The 18,194-nt window shown below is 38.3% G+C and overlaps 1 protein-coding gene across 1 annotated transcript in view; it reads right to left on the bottom strand.

Annotated features, from left to right (window-relative positions):
• CCDC17 (coiled-coil domain containing 17) overlaps positions 1-18,194 on the bottom strand; it is a 785,488-nt gene that overhangs the window by 173,320 nt on the left and 593,974 nt on the right. Inside the window, exon 14 of the mRNA XM_044086848.1 lies at positions 11,101-11,211. Coding sequence (XP_043942783.1) covers positions 11,101-11,211 — 111 coding nt within the window. The remainder of the gene's footprint in view (positions 1-11,100; positions 11,212-18,194) is intronic.

The raw sequence follows: 18,194 nt of genomic DNA, 5'->3' as shown, positions 1-18,194 counted from the left end.
TACCTCCCATAATCCTCTTCTTCCTTTCTCCAGCAAATGGAAGTCTCCTTACATTTTTTTCTATTCATTGTCAAATATCTCACAGGCAGACTGGCTTGCAGTCTGAAATACTGTTTCAAAATTCAATATGATAGCCTGTCTCACAGAGGTCCAATTGCTACATCACCATTCTCACCCATAGGTAAATAGGATAGGAAATATTATTAATACGTTTTAGCTGAACAATCTTATAACCTGATTGAAAACCTTTCATAGCAGTATTTGTTACCATAAGTTTAATTCAAAATAAGTCTGAATGAATATCTGAAGGGAAACATTCACATTCAATGTACATGAACAAAGGATCTCTGATTTTTTAAGGACTTTTGTCTACCAGGCCTGTCTATCACAAAAGTACTTCTTTAGGTTCTTGCAAATTCTTATTCATTACTTCAGTAGTGCTACGAATCCACCTTAGCTGCTGCCACCACCTTCTTTTGCCTTCAATCTTTCCCTGCATCGGTGTTTCTCTGGTGAACGCCATCTTTGCATTATGCGACAAAAGTGTTTAAGTTTTAGTGTTTCTAGCTGGTCTTCTATTGAATGGTCTGTATTTATTTCCTCAAGTATTAATGGCTTTTCTCTTCTTTTATACTGTGGAATTGTCAAACATTTTCCCCAACACCATAATTGAAAAACATCAATTTTATGGTGCATAGCCTCACTTATAGGCCATTTCTCACAACCAAATGTTATTACTTGTTAAACCATAGCTTTAATGATATGGAGCTTTGATGACAAATTGATAGGCTTGTTTGTTTATTTTTTTTTATTTGTCCTTTGGTAACTGGGAAAGTCCAACTGAGCCAATGGTCCATTTTTAGCAGAGACTACGGAGAAAAGCTCCACAACAGATTCAAAAAACATTTAAACAGAAGTTGATGAGTTTATACACAAAAAGAGAAAAGCCCTGCAAAAGATTAAATATTTTACACAGAACTGGGGAGAAAGGCTCCACAAAACACAAATAAAACACATTTTACAATAGCTGATAAGTAAAATATATACAAGGAGTGAAAATCCTCATAAAAGATGAAACACAAACAGATTTAGATCCATTTTCAAAATATCACTAGGATAAATTACGATCACAAACACAATATGAACTGCAAGTAGCAAGACACTTTGTAGAAGTGGATAGCCTATGTCAAGTAAATTAATACAACGTTTAAAACTATTGACTATATTTCTAATAATATAGGGAGGTGAGAAATTATAATAGAGTTGTTAAATTCTTATCTCAATTCATCTCAGCTTTCCTTTCATGAAGCCATTGTTTTTTTAATTTCCTGGTTGCAGTGACCTACTGCAGAAGTATTTGAGCCCAGGAAAATAAAATCTGTCAATCCTACTTTTTCTACATATATCTACAAAGCAGTGACAGGGCTAGATGACATAATTTTAGTTTTTGGATTAAGCAGCTAAACAGCTTAACTTCTGGCATTCACCTATACCAACAGGCTCTTCAACTCTCCCCCACTTTCAGCCATCACAATGGCATTATTTACACATCTGAGATTGTTAATATGTCTCCTCAAAATTTGGATTCCAGCATCTGAATCCTTTAACCCAGCATTTTGCATGGCATATTCAAAATATAAATTAAATAAGTAGGTTGACAAAATACAGCCTTGGTACACTCTTTTCCCAATCTTGAACCAATCCTTTATTATGTATTTAGTTCTAACTGTTGCTTCTTTTTCTGTATACAGATTTCTCAGGAGACCAATAAGGTGACCTAATATCCCCATTTTTCTAAGAACCTGCCACAGTTTGTTATGATCCACAGAGTGAAAGGCTATAGAGTAGTCAGTAAAGCAGAAGTATTTTTTTTGTTGCTGTCTTTCTTTCTTTTTTATTCAGTGGATTTTGATCTCTAGTGCTCCTGCCCCTTCTAAACCCTGTCTGTACATCTGGCAGTTCTTGGTCCAGATATCACCAGAGTCTAGCAAGCAGGCTCTTGCTGGCATGTGAAAGCGTGTGCTATTGTTTGACACGCTGAGCATGTATTATCATTGTTCTTTTTTAGGGTTTAGAATGAATATTGACCTTTTCCAGCTGAATATCTTCTGTTATGTCTTTCAAATGTGCTGACAAATTCCAAGCAACACTACAATAGTTTAAATTTTGCTGGATTTTAAGCAATATGGCTAGAATTTCACCCTTTCGTGCAACATTGTTACTAGAAAAGTATTCTAGAGCACATTTAACTTCAGTCTCCAGGATTCCTGGCTCTAGATCAGAGCATATACCATCATACATATCAGTGATGTTAGGATCATTGTTGTACAGTTCGGTATATTCCATCCGTCTCTGTCTAACATAATTTGGTATTGCTAGGTCTCTTTCATTGCTGCTTTTTCACTGTGAATAGAAATGTAGTAGTCCTTATAGTTAATAAAATGTTTTCAAAACTGGTGCTCAATTATAACCCAAAAAATTACATAATTACCTCAATCAGACCACAAGGCAAGCCATTCAACATTACAGTGATGCATTCATATCTTTCAAATGATTTTGCAGAACATCCCTGATTTTGCTTCATATACTTGCTCTGTCCCTCATAAATTTTTTGATTTTCTAGTAAACTGTGGAGGATTATAACTAATAATGACAAATCTTAAGGACCAAGACCCCATACCAGGCAGGTGTCCTCCCAGACTCCCTCAGCGACCATCAACCCACTTTTCTATTAAAATTCAAAACCCAATCCAACCCTACCTCCAGATCACTAACAACCCACAATGCAAAAAAGTTTGACCCCAACAAATTCAAACGCGAACTAAAACACCATAATTGGAACATACTAAAGACATACTAAAGCTGTAAACCATTTCTACAACACCTTCCTAAGTATCTTACATGTCCACGCCTCACCCCATATCACTAAATTCAAAACAAAAACAGCCTCCTAGTTTACCAAAGAGACTAAAATGAGAATTTCAGAAAGGAACAAAGCCTGAGATACCTGGAGAGCCACTAAAACCCCAGCAGCTAAGGAACAATTCCAACAGCTCAGAAATGAGACAAAAATACCAGTCTTCCTAAATAAAAAGAACTATTTCCTGGAGCTATAAAACAAGCACCAAAACAACTCCAAGAAATTATGGGCAGGAATAAACAACATACTCCACCCTGGCCATCCCTCCACCCCTTCTCCTACCTCCTCTAATTAAACCACAACTATACCAGACGCATTTATCAAATACTTCATACAGACTATTTCTAACCTTGTTCAAAAACAGCCTACAACCACTACTACTAATCACCCACAGTCTATAGACAGACCTAAAACTACCTTCCAATTTCAACCCATCCCGACCAGCTATGTCAAAAAGTTGCTACTTAAACTCAAACCTACCTCACTAGCAGCTGATGGACTACCTGCTGAATTCCTTCAGCTGGCTGCTAATGAACTTGTCTTCCCTATATCCATCCTACTAAATAGATCAGTCTCAGAAACCTCAATCCCACCCATCTGGAAAACCTCCTATAAAGGTGGTATCTTCACCGATCTCACCAACTATCACCTCAGAACCATTCTGTCTCCACTGGCCAAAATACTTGAGAAATGCATCCACCACCAACTCATGCCATACCTGCTTAACAACCATCTTCTGTCTCCTACACAGCACAGATTTAGGCCAGCTCAAAGCACTACCACTGCCCTACTTTCTTTCACAAAACTCATCAATCAAAACAAGCACATAGGCAAACTAACCTCTGCCATATTTCTGGGCCTATACAAGGCCTTTAATATGGTCAATCACCCCAAACTGATACATGCCCTTAATGACCTCAGCCTAAGCAAACAAACCCTGGCTTGGTTTCAGAACTACCTATAAGGAAGACAACAAGCAGTACAGTGGGACAATAACTTATCCTCACTGCTTCCCATCACCACCGGGGTCCCACAAGATCCATATTAGGTCCCCTCCTAGTCTCCATTTTAACCAACAATCTTCACACTATCTGTCAGGATGCAGCAGTTATACAATATGCTGATGACTCTACACTTGTCTATTCAGCCAATGACTCTCAGACACTTCTCTCTATAACCCAACAAGTCTTCCATACCACAGAAAACTGGTTTCTTAGCAAACACCTAATTCTAAACCCCCCAAAAAACAAACTATTACTTTTCTTACCCAACAACTCTACCACCACACACACATTCCATTTAATATAGTCTCCAGAGATGACACCATCATCTCCCCTGACACACACCAAATTGCTGGGAGCTACCATCAATAGCAACCTCAAATTTAATCATCATATTAACTAAACCATTAAAAATGTCCACAAAAAAAACTAGGCAGTCTATATAGAAATAAACCCTTCGTAACGCAACCTGCTAGGATAACAATTGCTCAGAATCACCTTCTTTCTACACTATTCTATTCCTCACCAATTCTCACCAACCTACTCAAAACCGAAATTGCCAAACTCAACACTTTCTATAATCAAATTGCAAAATTCATGACAGGTGCCCCCTATCGTGCCGACCACTACCTATCCTTAAAACAACTTGGTTGGCTTGAATTCCCTAATCTCCTGAACTATCATCAACTATCTTTTGCCCACAATCTCCTATTATTCCAAGACAAAACCCAATCACTGGCTAATCTATTAGTACCCCAAGCTAGAACCAGGCAACTCTGCTCTAGCAATAAAAAATTAATTAATATCACAAAAAACAACAACACAGCAGGGGACTCCCTCTTCCCCAACTACATTGGCAAAATCTGGAACTCCCTACCCACCTCTATAACCTCAGCTGTCTCAAAGGCCACATTTAAAAGACTCCTACAGGAATGCCTAAAGCACTCATGGATCAGCACATGTTCCCCACCTGGCTAACCCCCCCCCCCCTTGCTTTCCCTGCCCACCACTACAGTGTCGTCTCCAACACTGACAGCCACTTTAGCTTCCTCCTACTCCATCCACTATACCACCCCATAGTCTCTATCACTCATACACCACTGCCAAATTTCTAAATTAGCTATCCGCTAACTACTCCACACACTCTATTCCCCTACACCTACTACATATATTAATACCTCACTTTCCTGCTCCTTATACCTATCCTATCCTCTTCTCACCCTTCCCTATCTCTCCCCTGTTACTACTCCTCTCTATCTACCCCCTGTTACTTTTTTCCATTCTACCTACCTGTCCAGCTCCTCCACTACTCTGTTCTACAGTACCTTACCAGTTTGGAATATCTAATCCATAAACTGATTATCTGTGTGTACTCTATACAATACTGTTAAACTTGAATTGCACTTTACCTTAAACTGACCTATGTCACCCTCGTACCTGATATGTTAACTTGAACTAAATATGTATAATGTATTACTTGTCTATGCTAAGACTGTTACTTTCTATGAATTTGAATGCCTTCCTTGTATTCCTTGTTATGATTACCTGAATTTTACTGTGGAGCTTTTCTCCTTGTAATAATTGTCTGAATTTTACTGTGGAGCTTTTCTCCTCTGAAAATGTACATGCATCCAGTCAGATTTTCTGGTCAACAAATGTAAAATAAATCATAAAAATAAATTAAGAATTTCATACTTCTTTTTCTAAAAAAATGCCTGTTGATGCAAAACCTGTGGTTCTGTTAATTTTTAAGTGAATTGGAGTAATATTTAAATATGTCCAAAATTCTTGAGCAAATAAGTTGAGAGGTATGACATAAGCTTATGTACCAACTACACATGCTAACGAGGAAGAAGTCAAACAGCTTTATTAGGATCTTCAGCACCTTCTAGAAATAACTCAAAGGGACATAGACTAGCAGAATTCTAGGCAAACAGTTGCTTTTAAATGCCTAAGAGATTGCTTTACACACAGATATCACCAGATGGTCAACACCAAACATCAGACTGACAATGCAGTTTCCAATTATGGAAGAGTTGTATACAGTCATCTAAAACAAGACCAGAGCTCACTGTGGTTCAAACCATCAGCTTCTTATAGTGAAGCTTAGAAGTAAATTAAAGAAAACAAGAAAAGCATCCTGGGCAACTAGATATAAGGTCAATGATGTTCCTAATGAATATGGTGTACAGGTAAAGAACACATTTAACGGGTTAGATCTTAAGGAGAGAGCACTTGAAGATCTATGGCCAGAAGTTTATGATATTGTGTATGGCAGCAAACATATTCCAAACAGAGAGAAAATTAAGAAGACAAAATGTCAGTTTGTGGAGGCTTCAGAAGTGGTTAAGAAGACAAAATGTCTGGATGCAGAGGCTTCAGAAGTGGCTGCAGGTAGAAGTAGTACAAATGGCAATACTGAATGGGGAAAAATAATTAGGGATAAATGTATTAAATCAGGCACACTTTTTATACATTCATATTATCAATTTGGGAAGTTAGAAGAGTAGAAGGATATCAATTAACATGCATTTTCTAAAGCAAAAAATCCACAATTATAATTATTATTTATCGAACATAATCAATCAACTTTTTTTCAAAACATCACCAATTATAGAAGTGATAGATCAAAATTTTGAGTCAGAATCATGGAAATCTGTGACATACATTGAAAAAGCCCTCACTTCTTCACAGATGACCTGCAGTTGATTAGTGCCACAGCTGTTGGTTGGGCAACAATAGGAGAATAAAAATGAGCAGTTGATGTTAACTTGTCCATCTTGGGGGAGGAAGGTTGCCTAGGTTCACTGCAATAAGCAAAATATGAGTTTGACCAATTCCATGGTATAGAAGTGGTGAGCTGCTTAGTCTGGTTGTTGCACATGTGCAGAAGCACATATGCACCTCCTAAGGGCAGCAATTCCTGAGCTGGCAAGGATGCTGCAAAGAGACAGAAGTTGGAGCATATTGTCTGGCAACAGTATGATACTGCAGCAGTTTTCATCTCCTGACTGGTCCTGGGTGTGGTTTGGATTGAGCCCGCTGAAGACTAACAGGTGGGTCCAGAAGACTCAGTTAATGAGAAGAGGAGGTGATGACCACTGATGATCAGCTGCAGGGGGGACTGGAATTAATAGACATTTCTGAAAATCGCAGACAGTTAAGAGGTATGGGGGATTACAACCATGATTTATGTGACAGCAGTCATACCTAGTAATAAATATATTCCAAAGAACAAAAGCAACAAGGGAAAAATGAGATCAGAATAGTTGCTGCAAACATAAATATGTGATTTATTTTCATGGTACCTAGTTTATCTATTTTTATTACTTCACTGAATTAGTCCCTAAAGAACCATATCAATGTTTGATAGCACAATTCAGTAGGGTAAACTTAAGAGCCATGAGCATGCTATAGCCTGTTGAAGTGAGTTTCATTTTGACAACATTTGCCTATACACTGTGAGACTCCTGGCAAGTCACGTAACTAAAATAGCGTTTAAAGCTCTCCCTAGTAAGGAGAGACTTCCTTCAAGTAAATGTTACCGAATTAACAAAAGGTCAGATGCAATAAATGAATTACCCAAAGCAGGAACAGCTTGAATTGTACGTGATACCACTGTCCTCAGGTTCATAGGCATTTACTAGGCTATTGATCGGTGAGGAGCCTAATAAGTCTATCCTTACATTCCCAGGATAGCTTTAAGCCCTTATATTTTGCATATGAATAATCAAGAGACAGGCACAAGAAGGATATGTTGGGATATTTGCTTGATTACCCCATCTATGAGGGACATGAGTGCTAAACCAGTGGTGAATTTGTGGCTGCCCATCCATTCATCCTAATAATATCTGAATATAATAAGAGAAGTACTTCACTTTATGTGGAGTGGAAGATGGCTCCATAGAAGAGGTATTCTCTGTGATACATACTTATCCCTCCAAAATGTTCTATTTATGTTGCTAAAGAGATTGAAATCCCTTGAGTTGGTGTTTATGCTACCATTGGACTTACAGATGTTTTACAGGTCTGAGAGGAGAGGGTCTGTTGAGGCTCTATAAGCAAGGCAGAGGTTACCTCGTAGTAGCCTGTATGATACCAAGAAGAAGGGTAAGTCCTTGAGATGGTCTTCATAGTTTTTGAAATTTAGGGACTTTATTTTTTAGTGAGAAAGCATTATGGTCATTCCAATTGTGACAAGTGTTTGAACAAGTACATTATAAATAGGCCATTATATTCAATGACTGGGCTGATGAGAGCTGAGTACAGTGGAAAGATTAGATCCCTGGACCTTTATGCCACACATTTAGAATATAAGCTGTGCAATGAAAAAGGACTTCCTGATAATTGTGGATATATAGTGATCAAAGGACAGTTCATCTTTAACATAGGTTCCCAGATCCCCGACTATGGGATCACTTTTCAGGAATGTGCTGTCAATGTGATAGTAACAAGGAAAGTCATATCTGCTGAAGGAAAAAAAACTATACATTTGTTGCATTTAGCTTTAATCCATGATTTTGACACCAGCTATTTGTTTGGGAAAGGCCTACTTCAGAGGATTTTGGTGTCCTCTGGGGAGTTTATGACTGCACCAAGTTTACAGTCATCTGTAAACTGGCTTGACCATAAACCCTTAACACTTGCTTGGACCACCAAAAAGTAAATGCCAAAGAGGAGTGCCCCAAGGACTAACCCCTGGGGTACACCATTGATGACAGCTGTCTTATAGGAGCTAAAATTGGCTACCTAATTTCCTGGATTCTGTTAGAGAGCCAGTTTGCAATCCAAGGAGTGACATAGGACTTTACATTAATCTGAGAGAGTTTAACTATGATACCTGAATGTAAAATGGTGTTAAGTGCCTTTATGTGTACTGGTCTGCACTCATCTTTTGCTTCAGTAACCTTCTCAAAGAAGTCGACCGGGTTAACTAGGCATGATCTGCTCTTGAAGAATCTAATCTTGGGCCAAGACTTTGTAGGTTACCTTTCTCCTTATTTATTAATTCCATAATGACCATTTCCATAGCCTTACAGATGAAGTTGGTCAAGCGTATGGATTTAAAATTACTGGGTCCATTGCCACCCCATCTATTTCCGAGGAGATGACTGTTGCTGTTCTTCATTCATCTGGTACTGAGCCTGTCTGGAAGCTGATACTGAATAACCTCTGTAGGGTATCTGACAAGTTGTGCTTCATGCTGACAGGTAGGCAGCCTAGTATGTTATCTTACCCCATACAAATAGTGTTCTTAGCCCTGGATGGCATCTTGAAGACTTGTTCTTAGGAGATTTGGGGTATGTAAATGTAGATATGCGATCTGAGAATAAAGTAGGAGAGAGGGGGTGATGTTCAAACTAAATTTGTCCACTAGTAGATTGCCTATGTCCTCTGAGTCCAAGTATAGGACATCATTTACTATTAGCTGTGCACAGTGATGGGCATTGCTTCTGAGATTTCTAACAAAGTTAAAGAAGTCTTCATGGTTTTCCTTTGCTTGGATGGCTATTTGTACCTCATGTCTGTCTTTCATTGATTTGATCTGGGCCTGGAGTTCTTTATTAAGTCTACCAAGAACATTATTAAAGTCTTGAGAGTTAAACTTATTTTTGCTTGTAATGAGTTTTTTTCTTTTTATTATAGATCCTGATTAAATTAGGGATCCACCACAGAAGTTGATTTTTATATTTGGCATTGTACTTACCTTTGTGGTGGGCAGTTACATCTGTGCAACTATTTACATGTGATTAGAATTTGATAGCAAAGGATTCTGCATAACCAGTGGGGTTGTGAAGATGGAAGAGGCTTTTGAATTTATCTAAATGGTTAGATAAGCTTTAGCATAATCTTGCTTCTAGCTTCAATCTTAAGATGAATGTGACCAATTTGCAGTCAGATATGACCAGGGAGGACATAATTGGTGGGGAGCACAGCTGCCCTATACTGGTGAAGCCAAATCCAGGATTTTATGGCCCTTGGTTGGGGAGTAGAGTAACTGCTCCACAGAGTTTGTATTGACAAGGCTAAGAAATTTCTGACCATACATATTTGAGGATTTAGAAGTCTTCCAGTTAATGGAGGGGTAGATGAAGACTCCAAGGAGAATAGTGATTGGCTAAATCCATAAGGACTCCATAGTGGTTAAGAAGAAGATATGACCTGAGGAGTTTGCTATGATATGATAAAGAGTTTTGTTATTAGTAAGTTGGACATGGGGAAGTTCCAGGTCATTAGTGGGTCTACGTCTGGCTGTGAATTTTTTTAAGACTATGGAGATACCACATAATTTATTGCCTTCATATAATGCAGTGTAAGCCTGAACATGTGGTAGACATTGAAACCCTGCAGTGATGGAGTGCTGCCATTGATCTTGAGCCAGGTTCCTGTGACAATGCATCTACTGACGTTTACGCAGTTAAGGAGTACTTGTAGAGAGAGGAGTTTGTTTTTAAGACTCCTAGACATGAGCAGCAATACCATTATGTTATCTGGATTCTGTTTATGTTGGAAGCTTTAGAAAAATTTACATTGCCTAAAAGAAAAACACTATGAGAGAGGAAAAGGATTTAGCTAATATATAAAAGCCTTGAAGAGATAGCTGCAGGCCATTCCTGGCAAAGTAGTTTAAAATGTGTACTGTCTCCTCCCAGGCTGACATATATTGTATCCACTTAGAATAGCACCAGAAGCTTAGGCAATTGTTGATGTCACTTATCTTTAGTTTGTATACCGAGATCATTTTTGGTGATGATAGAATGTTGCTCAAGGCTAAGTTCATACCTTCTTCACACATGTGTTCCAAGAGCTCTATCATGTATCTTTTCATGTAGTCCAGGAAGGCACATCTCACATCATGTACTCCCATGTGCACTATGACTTGTGCTACAAGGAACTGACTGCCTGTGTGATGTGGTTCCTGATAGGCAATTGCCTGTGACAGTGCTATTGCTGCAGAAGTCAAAACAGTAGTAGTATCTCCTTAAAAAATGGCATTCAAAACTATAAACATGCTTCATATGAATGGAAAAAAACAACAAACTAACTCAGGCAGCTCCATGGAAATTATAAACTCTTTGAGATGCCATTTAGCTATACTGTACTGCCACAATTTCATTGTAGATCTTAGCCAGAGCCTTCAACAAGAAAAATAACTAGTACTGTTATGGAGAGGCTTACCATTGATGGGTAACTGTACAGTGATGCATCACTTGGGTCAATGTTTGCCATTGATTGTATGTCAGCATCTCTGGCATTGACAATCCGCACGTAGATTTCTGCATTGCCAACCTACAGTATCCAAAAAGGAGTACATAAGAAATGATTGGTAATACAGAATCCATGGTATTACTGAAGCTAAATAAATAAAGTAACATTACACTTTTCTTTATCTGGTAACAGGAAAATTTTGACTGGTGCATCCTGTGTCAATAATAATTATAAACCAGTTTAAACTACACAAGATAACAAATGTATTTTTTGTGTTTTGAAACTGCAGACATTTTTGACTATTTTAGATACAAAATGTCAAACATAGCAGTATATACAGCAAATGCAGTGTGAATTGTTTGTTTTGCATTGAACTTTGTCCTTTTGGTTACAAGTAAATCATTCTAGAAAATGTCATGTACTTTGGAATATTCTGCATGCTAATCAGAAAAATATCACCTTCACTGGACATTTATTTCATAATACACTCTTATTGGCTCCATAATTAGCTTCTGTATGGTCATCAGCATAGTCCCCTAGTTCTTCCACTTTTAGCTCATCTATAACCCAACTGTTTTAAAGCTAACTTCATTTTGGTAGAGGCTCACTTGGTATATTTTCAGTGTCTAATCCAAGCTTGGAGAGCTAGCTTAGAAGCTTGTTACAGTCTTCCTCACTCCGAGTATCAAAAGTACAGCTGTTTATATCTCTAGTCTGGTCTGGTGCCCAAAGACTTGTAGTTAGACTCATAGTAGGAGTATTGTGATTTACTACATATTATATACTTGTAACAGCTTTTGCTATCAAAAGCAAAGTTAAAAGCATGTAGTTTCTGGCTTTATTACATATTTAAATTGAACTTAGTCAACTTCATTTTGATACATTTATTTCTCCCTTTTCTGCCTTTGTTACACTTTTACATAAAAAGTTACAGTTGCTTAAATTCTAGCCTGGTCTGGACTGGTACCATAAACTTTTTGTTCAGATTCATAGTAGTGAGATTATTGTGATTTGTGGTAGGATCTGTGCCCCCAGGCTCCTTTGGCTCAAGTTTTTTTTTTCCTTTTTGATTAGTATCCTGAATTAGTTTGGCTCCTATAACCTTCACTGAGGTGTACTCAGCACACAACTGATTTAGGGCTTGCTCGATAGTGGGTAGTATACGGAAGACTTTTCTTCTCATAGAAGCCTGCCTAACCAAACTGACTTCAGTAATCTAAACCTGCAGACAATGTGAAGAGTGCTGAGCACAAATAAGATGCTCTAAGCTGCAATAAGGTGCAGCAAGCATAGTAGTCCCCCCAGCCCAAGATAACTAAGGTACCTCCCCACAAGTAAGTAGACACCCCAAACTTCCTACCTCAGCAAAATCCATCATCCCTGTATCTAGACTGCTGCAGCTCACTGTTGAGACAGCTGCTGACTGATAACAAAAACATTTGGACTACATTTTTGCATTCAGAGAAGTACCTTTTAAGTACATTTATATCTGCACTTATCATTTAAATCAGTTTTGTGTGCTTTTGCTCTTTATCTGAAGTTAAAGCTATTAATTTAAAGCATTTTATAGTCTTAGACTGTTAGTATACTTTGAAATTGTCTTGAATTGTATGTGTTTCTCATTAGTGGCTTGTCTGCCTTTTAATTGCATTGCAATTACTTGTAGCTAGTTGTTAGACTTGTTTCTGGTATCTTTTCACTTTTGGCTAACTAAAGTGTGATTCTACATTAAGAAGAGTGAGACTGCAATCCTAATGGGAGTAGAAAGGTAGCCTGGTCTGTCTGAGTTGGGAAATTCACAGGAAGGCTTAAAGTGAGAATTACTTGTTGTAGCTATTTATTTGATATGTTTCCCATACCTTTTCACTTTTGGCTTTCTAAAGTATATGTTTACATTAAGAAGGCTGGGACTGCAATTCTAGTGGGAGAAGAAAGATAGACTGGTCTGTCTATGCTGGGAAACACACAAGGAAGCTTAGAGACAATTACTTGTTGCACCTAATTGGCACCTTTTCACTTCTGTCTAACCAGTGTCCATTTTTACATTAAGAAGACCGAGACTGTTATTCTACTGACAGTTGTTGTTATATTTGTTTCTGGTAACTTTTCAATTTTGTCTATGTAAACTGTGTTTTTACATTAAGGAAACAGGGACTGCAATTCTAGTGAGAACAGAAAGGTAGACTGGTCTGTCTGAGCTCAAAGTGTGAGTTTACATAAAGAAGGCGAGGACTGCAGTCTAATGTGAGCTGAAAGGTAGCCTTGTCTGTCTGAGTTGGGAATTAAAGTGACAATTATTTGCAGCTAGTTGGTACCTTGTAGCTAGTTGGTACCTTTTCAGTTTTGGCAAACCAAGTGTGTTTTTACATTAAGAAGACAGTGACTGATATTCTAGTGGCAGTGGTCAGTGTAAGTTGTGAAACACACAGGGAGGCTTAAAGTGAGATTGATTCATCAGGCAGGGGGATTTTAAGGACTTAGTTGGGAGTTAATCTGCACTTGAGAGCTAGTTTTCCTGTGCTTTTACATAAAAAAGTTCCAGTGGCAGGAGGTGTTTACCTGGTCTCTCTGCATTAGGAGGCACTCTAGGGAGCTTTAAGTATAGTAATTTATTGGTCAGATGGCACAGGAATTATTTTTCATCTTTTTCTGTCTGCTATAAATTAAGAACATTTTTGTGAACCTGTTCACTGTTCAGTGGGACTTTAACCCATAACACAGAAAGGCTTTGCATGGTGTAAGCTTAGGGCAGCTAGATACTGTCACACAGCACAAAGATCATAGAACTGTCTAATATCTAGCCTTCACCATAGACATCACTCAGGTGACCCTTGTAAAACCTAGACCCTAAACCATACTAGCCCAACCCTAATACAGGTCATGAAAACATGGATTTGCAATTTCCTAATGTCTCTGCAGTCAGCTTGGTAGACATGGGCATTCTGAGACAATGTAGCAATTGTCTCATATACTCAAACAACCTTTTAATCCTTAAAGAAATTAACATAGTAACATCCATCAAATGCACACACACACACTACATCCTTCACACACATACATATAGATAACTATAGATATAGACTGCTTAGGGTAACAAAAAAAAAACCTCCAAACCTCAAAGAGCTCCTAAGCCATCAAACTACAACACTAACCCTCCGCAATTACCAATGCACATAGCAAAAGCAAAATCTAACACTACACATAAGCCTGCACCCAATGATCCCCCAAGAACAAAGCTCATAAGGCAGACAAACATTTTACCTAGTATTCTTGTCATAGGGGATTCCATTGTACAACACTCAGATACTCCTCTCACCAGGATGTACAAGGAAAAGGTAAAGGTTAGTTCCCTATCTGGAGCTAGGATCTGAAATATCATGCACGGACTCAAGTCACTGCACCACAGATACAAATATGATTCTATCATAGTTTATTGGGTGTAAATAAACTGGGGTGAACCTTACTGGACTACATGAAAAGAGACATTATGAATCTCTCTGAAAATGTGTCACAAACAGGTATGTGCCTTGCACTGAGCAGCATTCTACCTTCACCAAAGATGATGCCACAGTATGAACAGAAAATGACTGATTTTAATAATTGGCTTAGTTTGTCCCACTCCAGGGGAATCCAATATCTATCAGCATGGGAGGACATGGTTAATAGACCACTTTGCTTTGTCAGAGATGGTCTGTACCTGTCTCCATGGGCTTTCAGATATTGGCTAAGACTTTATACATCCCCTTACAACTTTTTTAGGCAATGTCAAAATGACAAAAACCTCAAAGCTACCTTAAGGTGGTACTCCTCAATGCTAGGAGCCTAAACAAGAAACTCCAAACCTTACAGCCTCTTCTCACTCTGGAGAATGTAGACATCTGTGCTGTTACAGAGAGCTGGTTTAAAGCCACAAAAAGTACTCCAGCAGGGGAGGGCTACAATGTCTTCCACACATTTAGGCCAACAGCAGCACAGATAGGTGCTAAAGGTGGAGGTGTTTCAATCTATGTTAGCAGTAAGTACAACTCTTGGTGGTTAAACAGGATGATGGCCCAGAGTTCATCCATGTCTAAGTCTCGATAGACAAAGTTCCCTACCATATACTGGCCAGCTACAGGTCACCCTCTATGATCCATGAAGCTCACACCTCTTACCTACTAGAGATGCTCACCATCCAAACAACCAGATACTCTAGTCATGATAGACTTTTACTACCCCTCTATAGACTGGGAAACATACACTGCCTGTAATTCACAGGCATAGCATTTCCTGGACTTCATCAACACAAACACCTTGGACTAGATAGTACATTCTCCAACCAGAGGATCAAATACATTGGACCTAGTACTCACTAACATGGGAGAGAACTGCACCTCCCAACCCCCCAATCCCCCCACCCCTGTTTCACATCATCTTTGGTAAAATTGGACCACAAAGCTGTCAGGACCCAAACATGTAGTATTTTTTACATTTGGAAGAGCTCCACTTTATTGGTTTCTGATATTTCTTATGAGATACTTGGGGTGGGTGGGTAAGATAGTGTTGAATTTATTATCCAGTGCATATGACAATGTGACACCTCCAAAAAAATATTCATGAAGCTTTAGCAGCTACTAAAATATGGCTTTGTAACTCATAAATCATGCTCAACCCTAAAAAAGCACTACTTTTTTCCCAAATCTCTCTCCCATGAAGGAACAAAATTTAAAGTCCTCTCTCTTGATAATACAACCACTGATGTCACTTCTCATAGCAAATTATTAGGGATGATCCTGGATGATAATCTTAAATCCGACCTACATTTACAAGACTGCACATGAAAAACTCATCAAAGATTGTGGATGCTTTACTGAGCCAAAACCAGTCTTGCCTATGCAACTAAAGTTACATTTGCCACTACTTATCTCCTCTCCACAATTCTTTATGGTGCTCTCATCCTTACTAACCTTCAGGCATTACAAGAACCAAAACTTGAGCAATGCTATAACAATGTTTCTAAATTTGCAACAAATACCCCTTTCAGAACCCACCATTGTATAGCACTAAAAAGCCTAAATTGGTTAGAACTGCCCCATCAACTAACATATACACAGCTTCTTGACATTTATAAAATTATCCAGAATCCATGTGCTTGTTCAGCACAAAATGACATTCTACACAACTATGTTCCTATTTGGTTATTATAATAGAATGATCAAAAACACCAGTCAATCCATAAACCTATTAAATTTGCTGGACGTTGTCTGTATTCATACCATGTTGCTAAGGCCTGGAACTCCTTATCTCTGTCCATCAGGGCAATACACTCCCCTCCTTCAAAATCCTTCTGAAAGACTTCCTACCCAAAAGCTGTCTCTGTTCTTGCTCAACAGCAGGATAAACTATATCCTTAAGTTGACACATACCTATTCATACCTTACATCTTCTTACTCTCCCTTATTCATGTACTTCCTTACTTCTAGCAATCCCCGGCTTTCTCTCTGAATATACCAAAAGTCTGCTTTTATTTCCTATTACAATTCCTGTTTGAATTATATCAACTTACCTTTATTTTCTCTAAATATTAAATCATTGTCATATAATTTGCATCTGTTCTTAAACAGTATCTTCATATTATGTCTAATTTGTTATAATTTAATAAACTGTATTCGTTTTTTGTGTCATTTTAAACGTTTAAAAGTATTATTCTTATAATATTTTGTAATACTTTGGAACTTTTCTTCCCAGGCCTCCATTGAAAATGGGCTTTGATCCAGTTATCTCGGTCCAGAGATGTCACTGTTTCACTATACCCAGGCCTCATCAGGCCCATCGCTGAGTATAATACCCCCTTTGGTATGTACCTGTCCAGACATATGAAACAACTAGAGCACCCACAGAGGTTCCTCGCAAAGAGACTACAAGCACCAAACCATATGACATACACAGACTGCCTCAAAGCTCTTTCTCAATACTCTGTCTCTTATAGACTATTAAAAAGTGATCTGTGCCTGGAATATAAGTCATCCTCTGCACCGGTACTAATGGACCTACTGCACATCTGCAAGTCAAATGGTATCAGAAATACCTGATCTGCAGACATTAACCTCTTCTGCAGCGTAAACAGAACTGTTGCGAGAACAGATACATATCCCAGAGGATACCACTACAATGAAACTGACTTCCCATCCTCAAAAAAAAAAAAAAAACAAAGTACATCCCTGTCTCTATCAAAAGCAACTTAGATCAATGAATGTGAATAAAGAAATATACCCCAGGACTGCTCCATGTGCTACAAATGGACAAAGGTAGCACTTAAAATGCCTTATTCTGCAGCAAGACCCCCTTTCAATACTCAGCAGTATGACCCCAGAAGTATTCATTCACAAATGGGAAGTATAGAAATAAAAACCATGGTAAGAGTATTTTGAATGCCTAATAGGATAAAATAGCTAGACTTAAAATGGCCTTCAAGGTAGTTAGCCTAGCATTCACATATATAGGATACAAGGCCTAAATAACATGTTGTATATGGTCCAACTCAAAGCCCCTTTCGCTATACTTCGTATCCCACAGACTGCTAAGAGGTGACCTGTGTCTGGCATACAATGTATGCTCTGACTTATTACGGATGGATTTACTGCACATCAGCAAGTCAAATGGCATCATAAATACTTGGATTAGAGATCTAAACCTCTTCTGCAACATCAACAGAATGGTTTGCAGGGACAGGTATATCTCACAGAGGCTACAGTTGCTATGGAACAGACTCCCCATCCATATAAAACAAAGTTCACCCCTGTCCATTTTCAAGTCCAACTTAGATCTATAAATGGTAAACAGAAAATTTACCCCAGGACTGCCCCCTGTACTATTTATTGACAGTTGCACCTCTTAAATGCTTTATCCTAAATTATCCATGGTATATTACCAGTTATTCTCATTAGGGGTAATATATAATCATCAACCATAGGATGGGTGAGGACAATCTATCACCAAATGGAATAGGTTATTTCAAGCACAAAAAGGGAAATTAGCTAGGCTTAAAATCGCCCGCAAGCGCAGCTAGCCTAGTACTTCCCTAT

The sequence above is a fragment of the Protopterus annectens genome, chromosome 10.part0, assembly GCF_019279795.1.
Source record: "Protopterus annectens isolate FY-2018-M chromosome 10.part0, PAN1.0, whole genome shotgun sequence".
NCBI classification, from domain to species: Eukaryota; Metazoa; Chordata; order Ceratodontiformes; family Protopteridae; genus Protopterus; species Protopterus annectens.
Note: the sequence above shows the minus strand (reverse complement) of the source record. Positions and strands in the feature narration are given on the sequence as shown.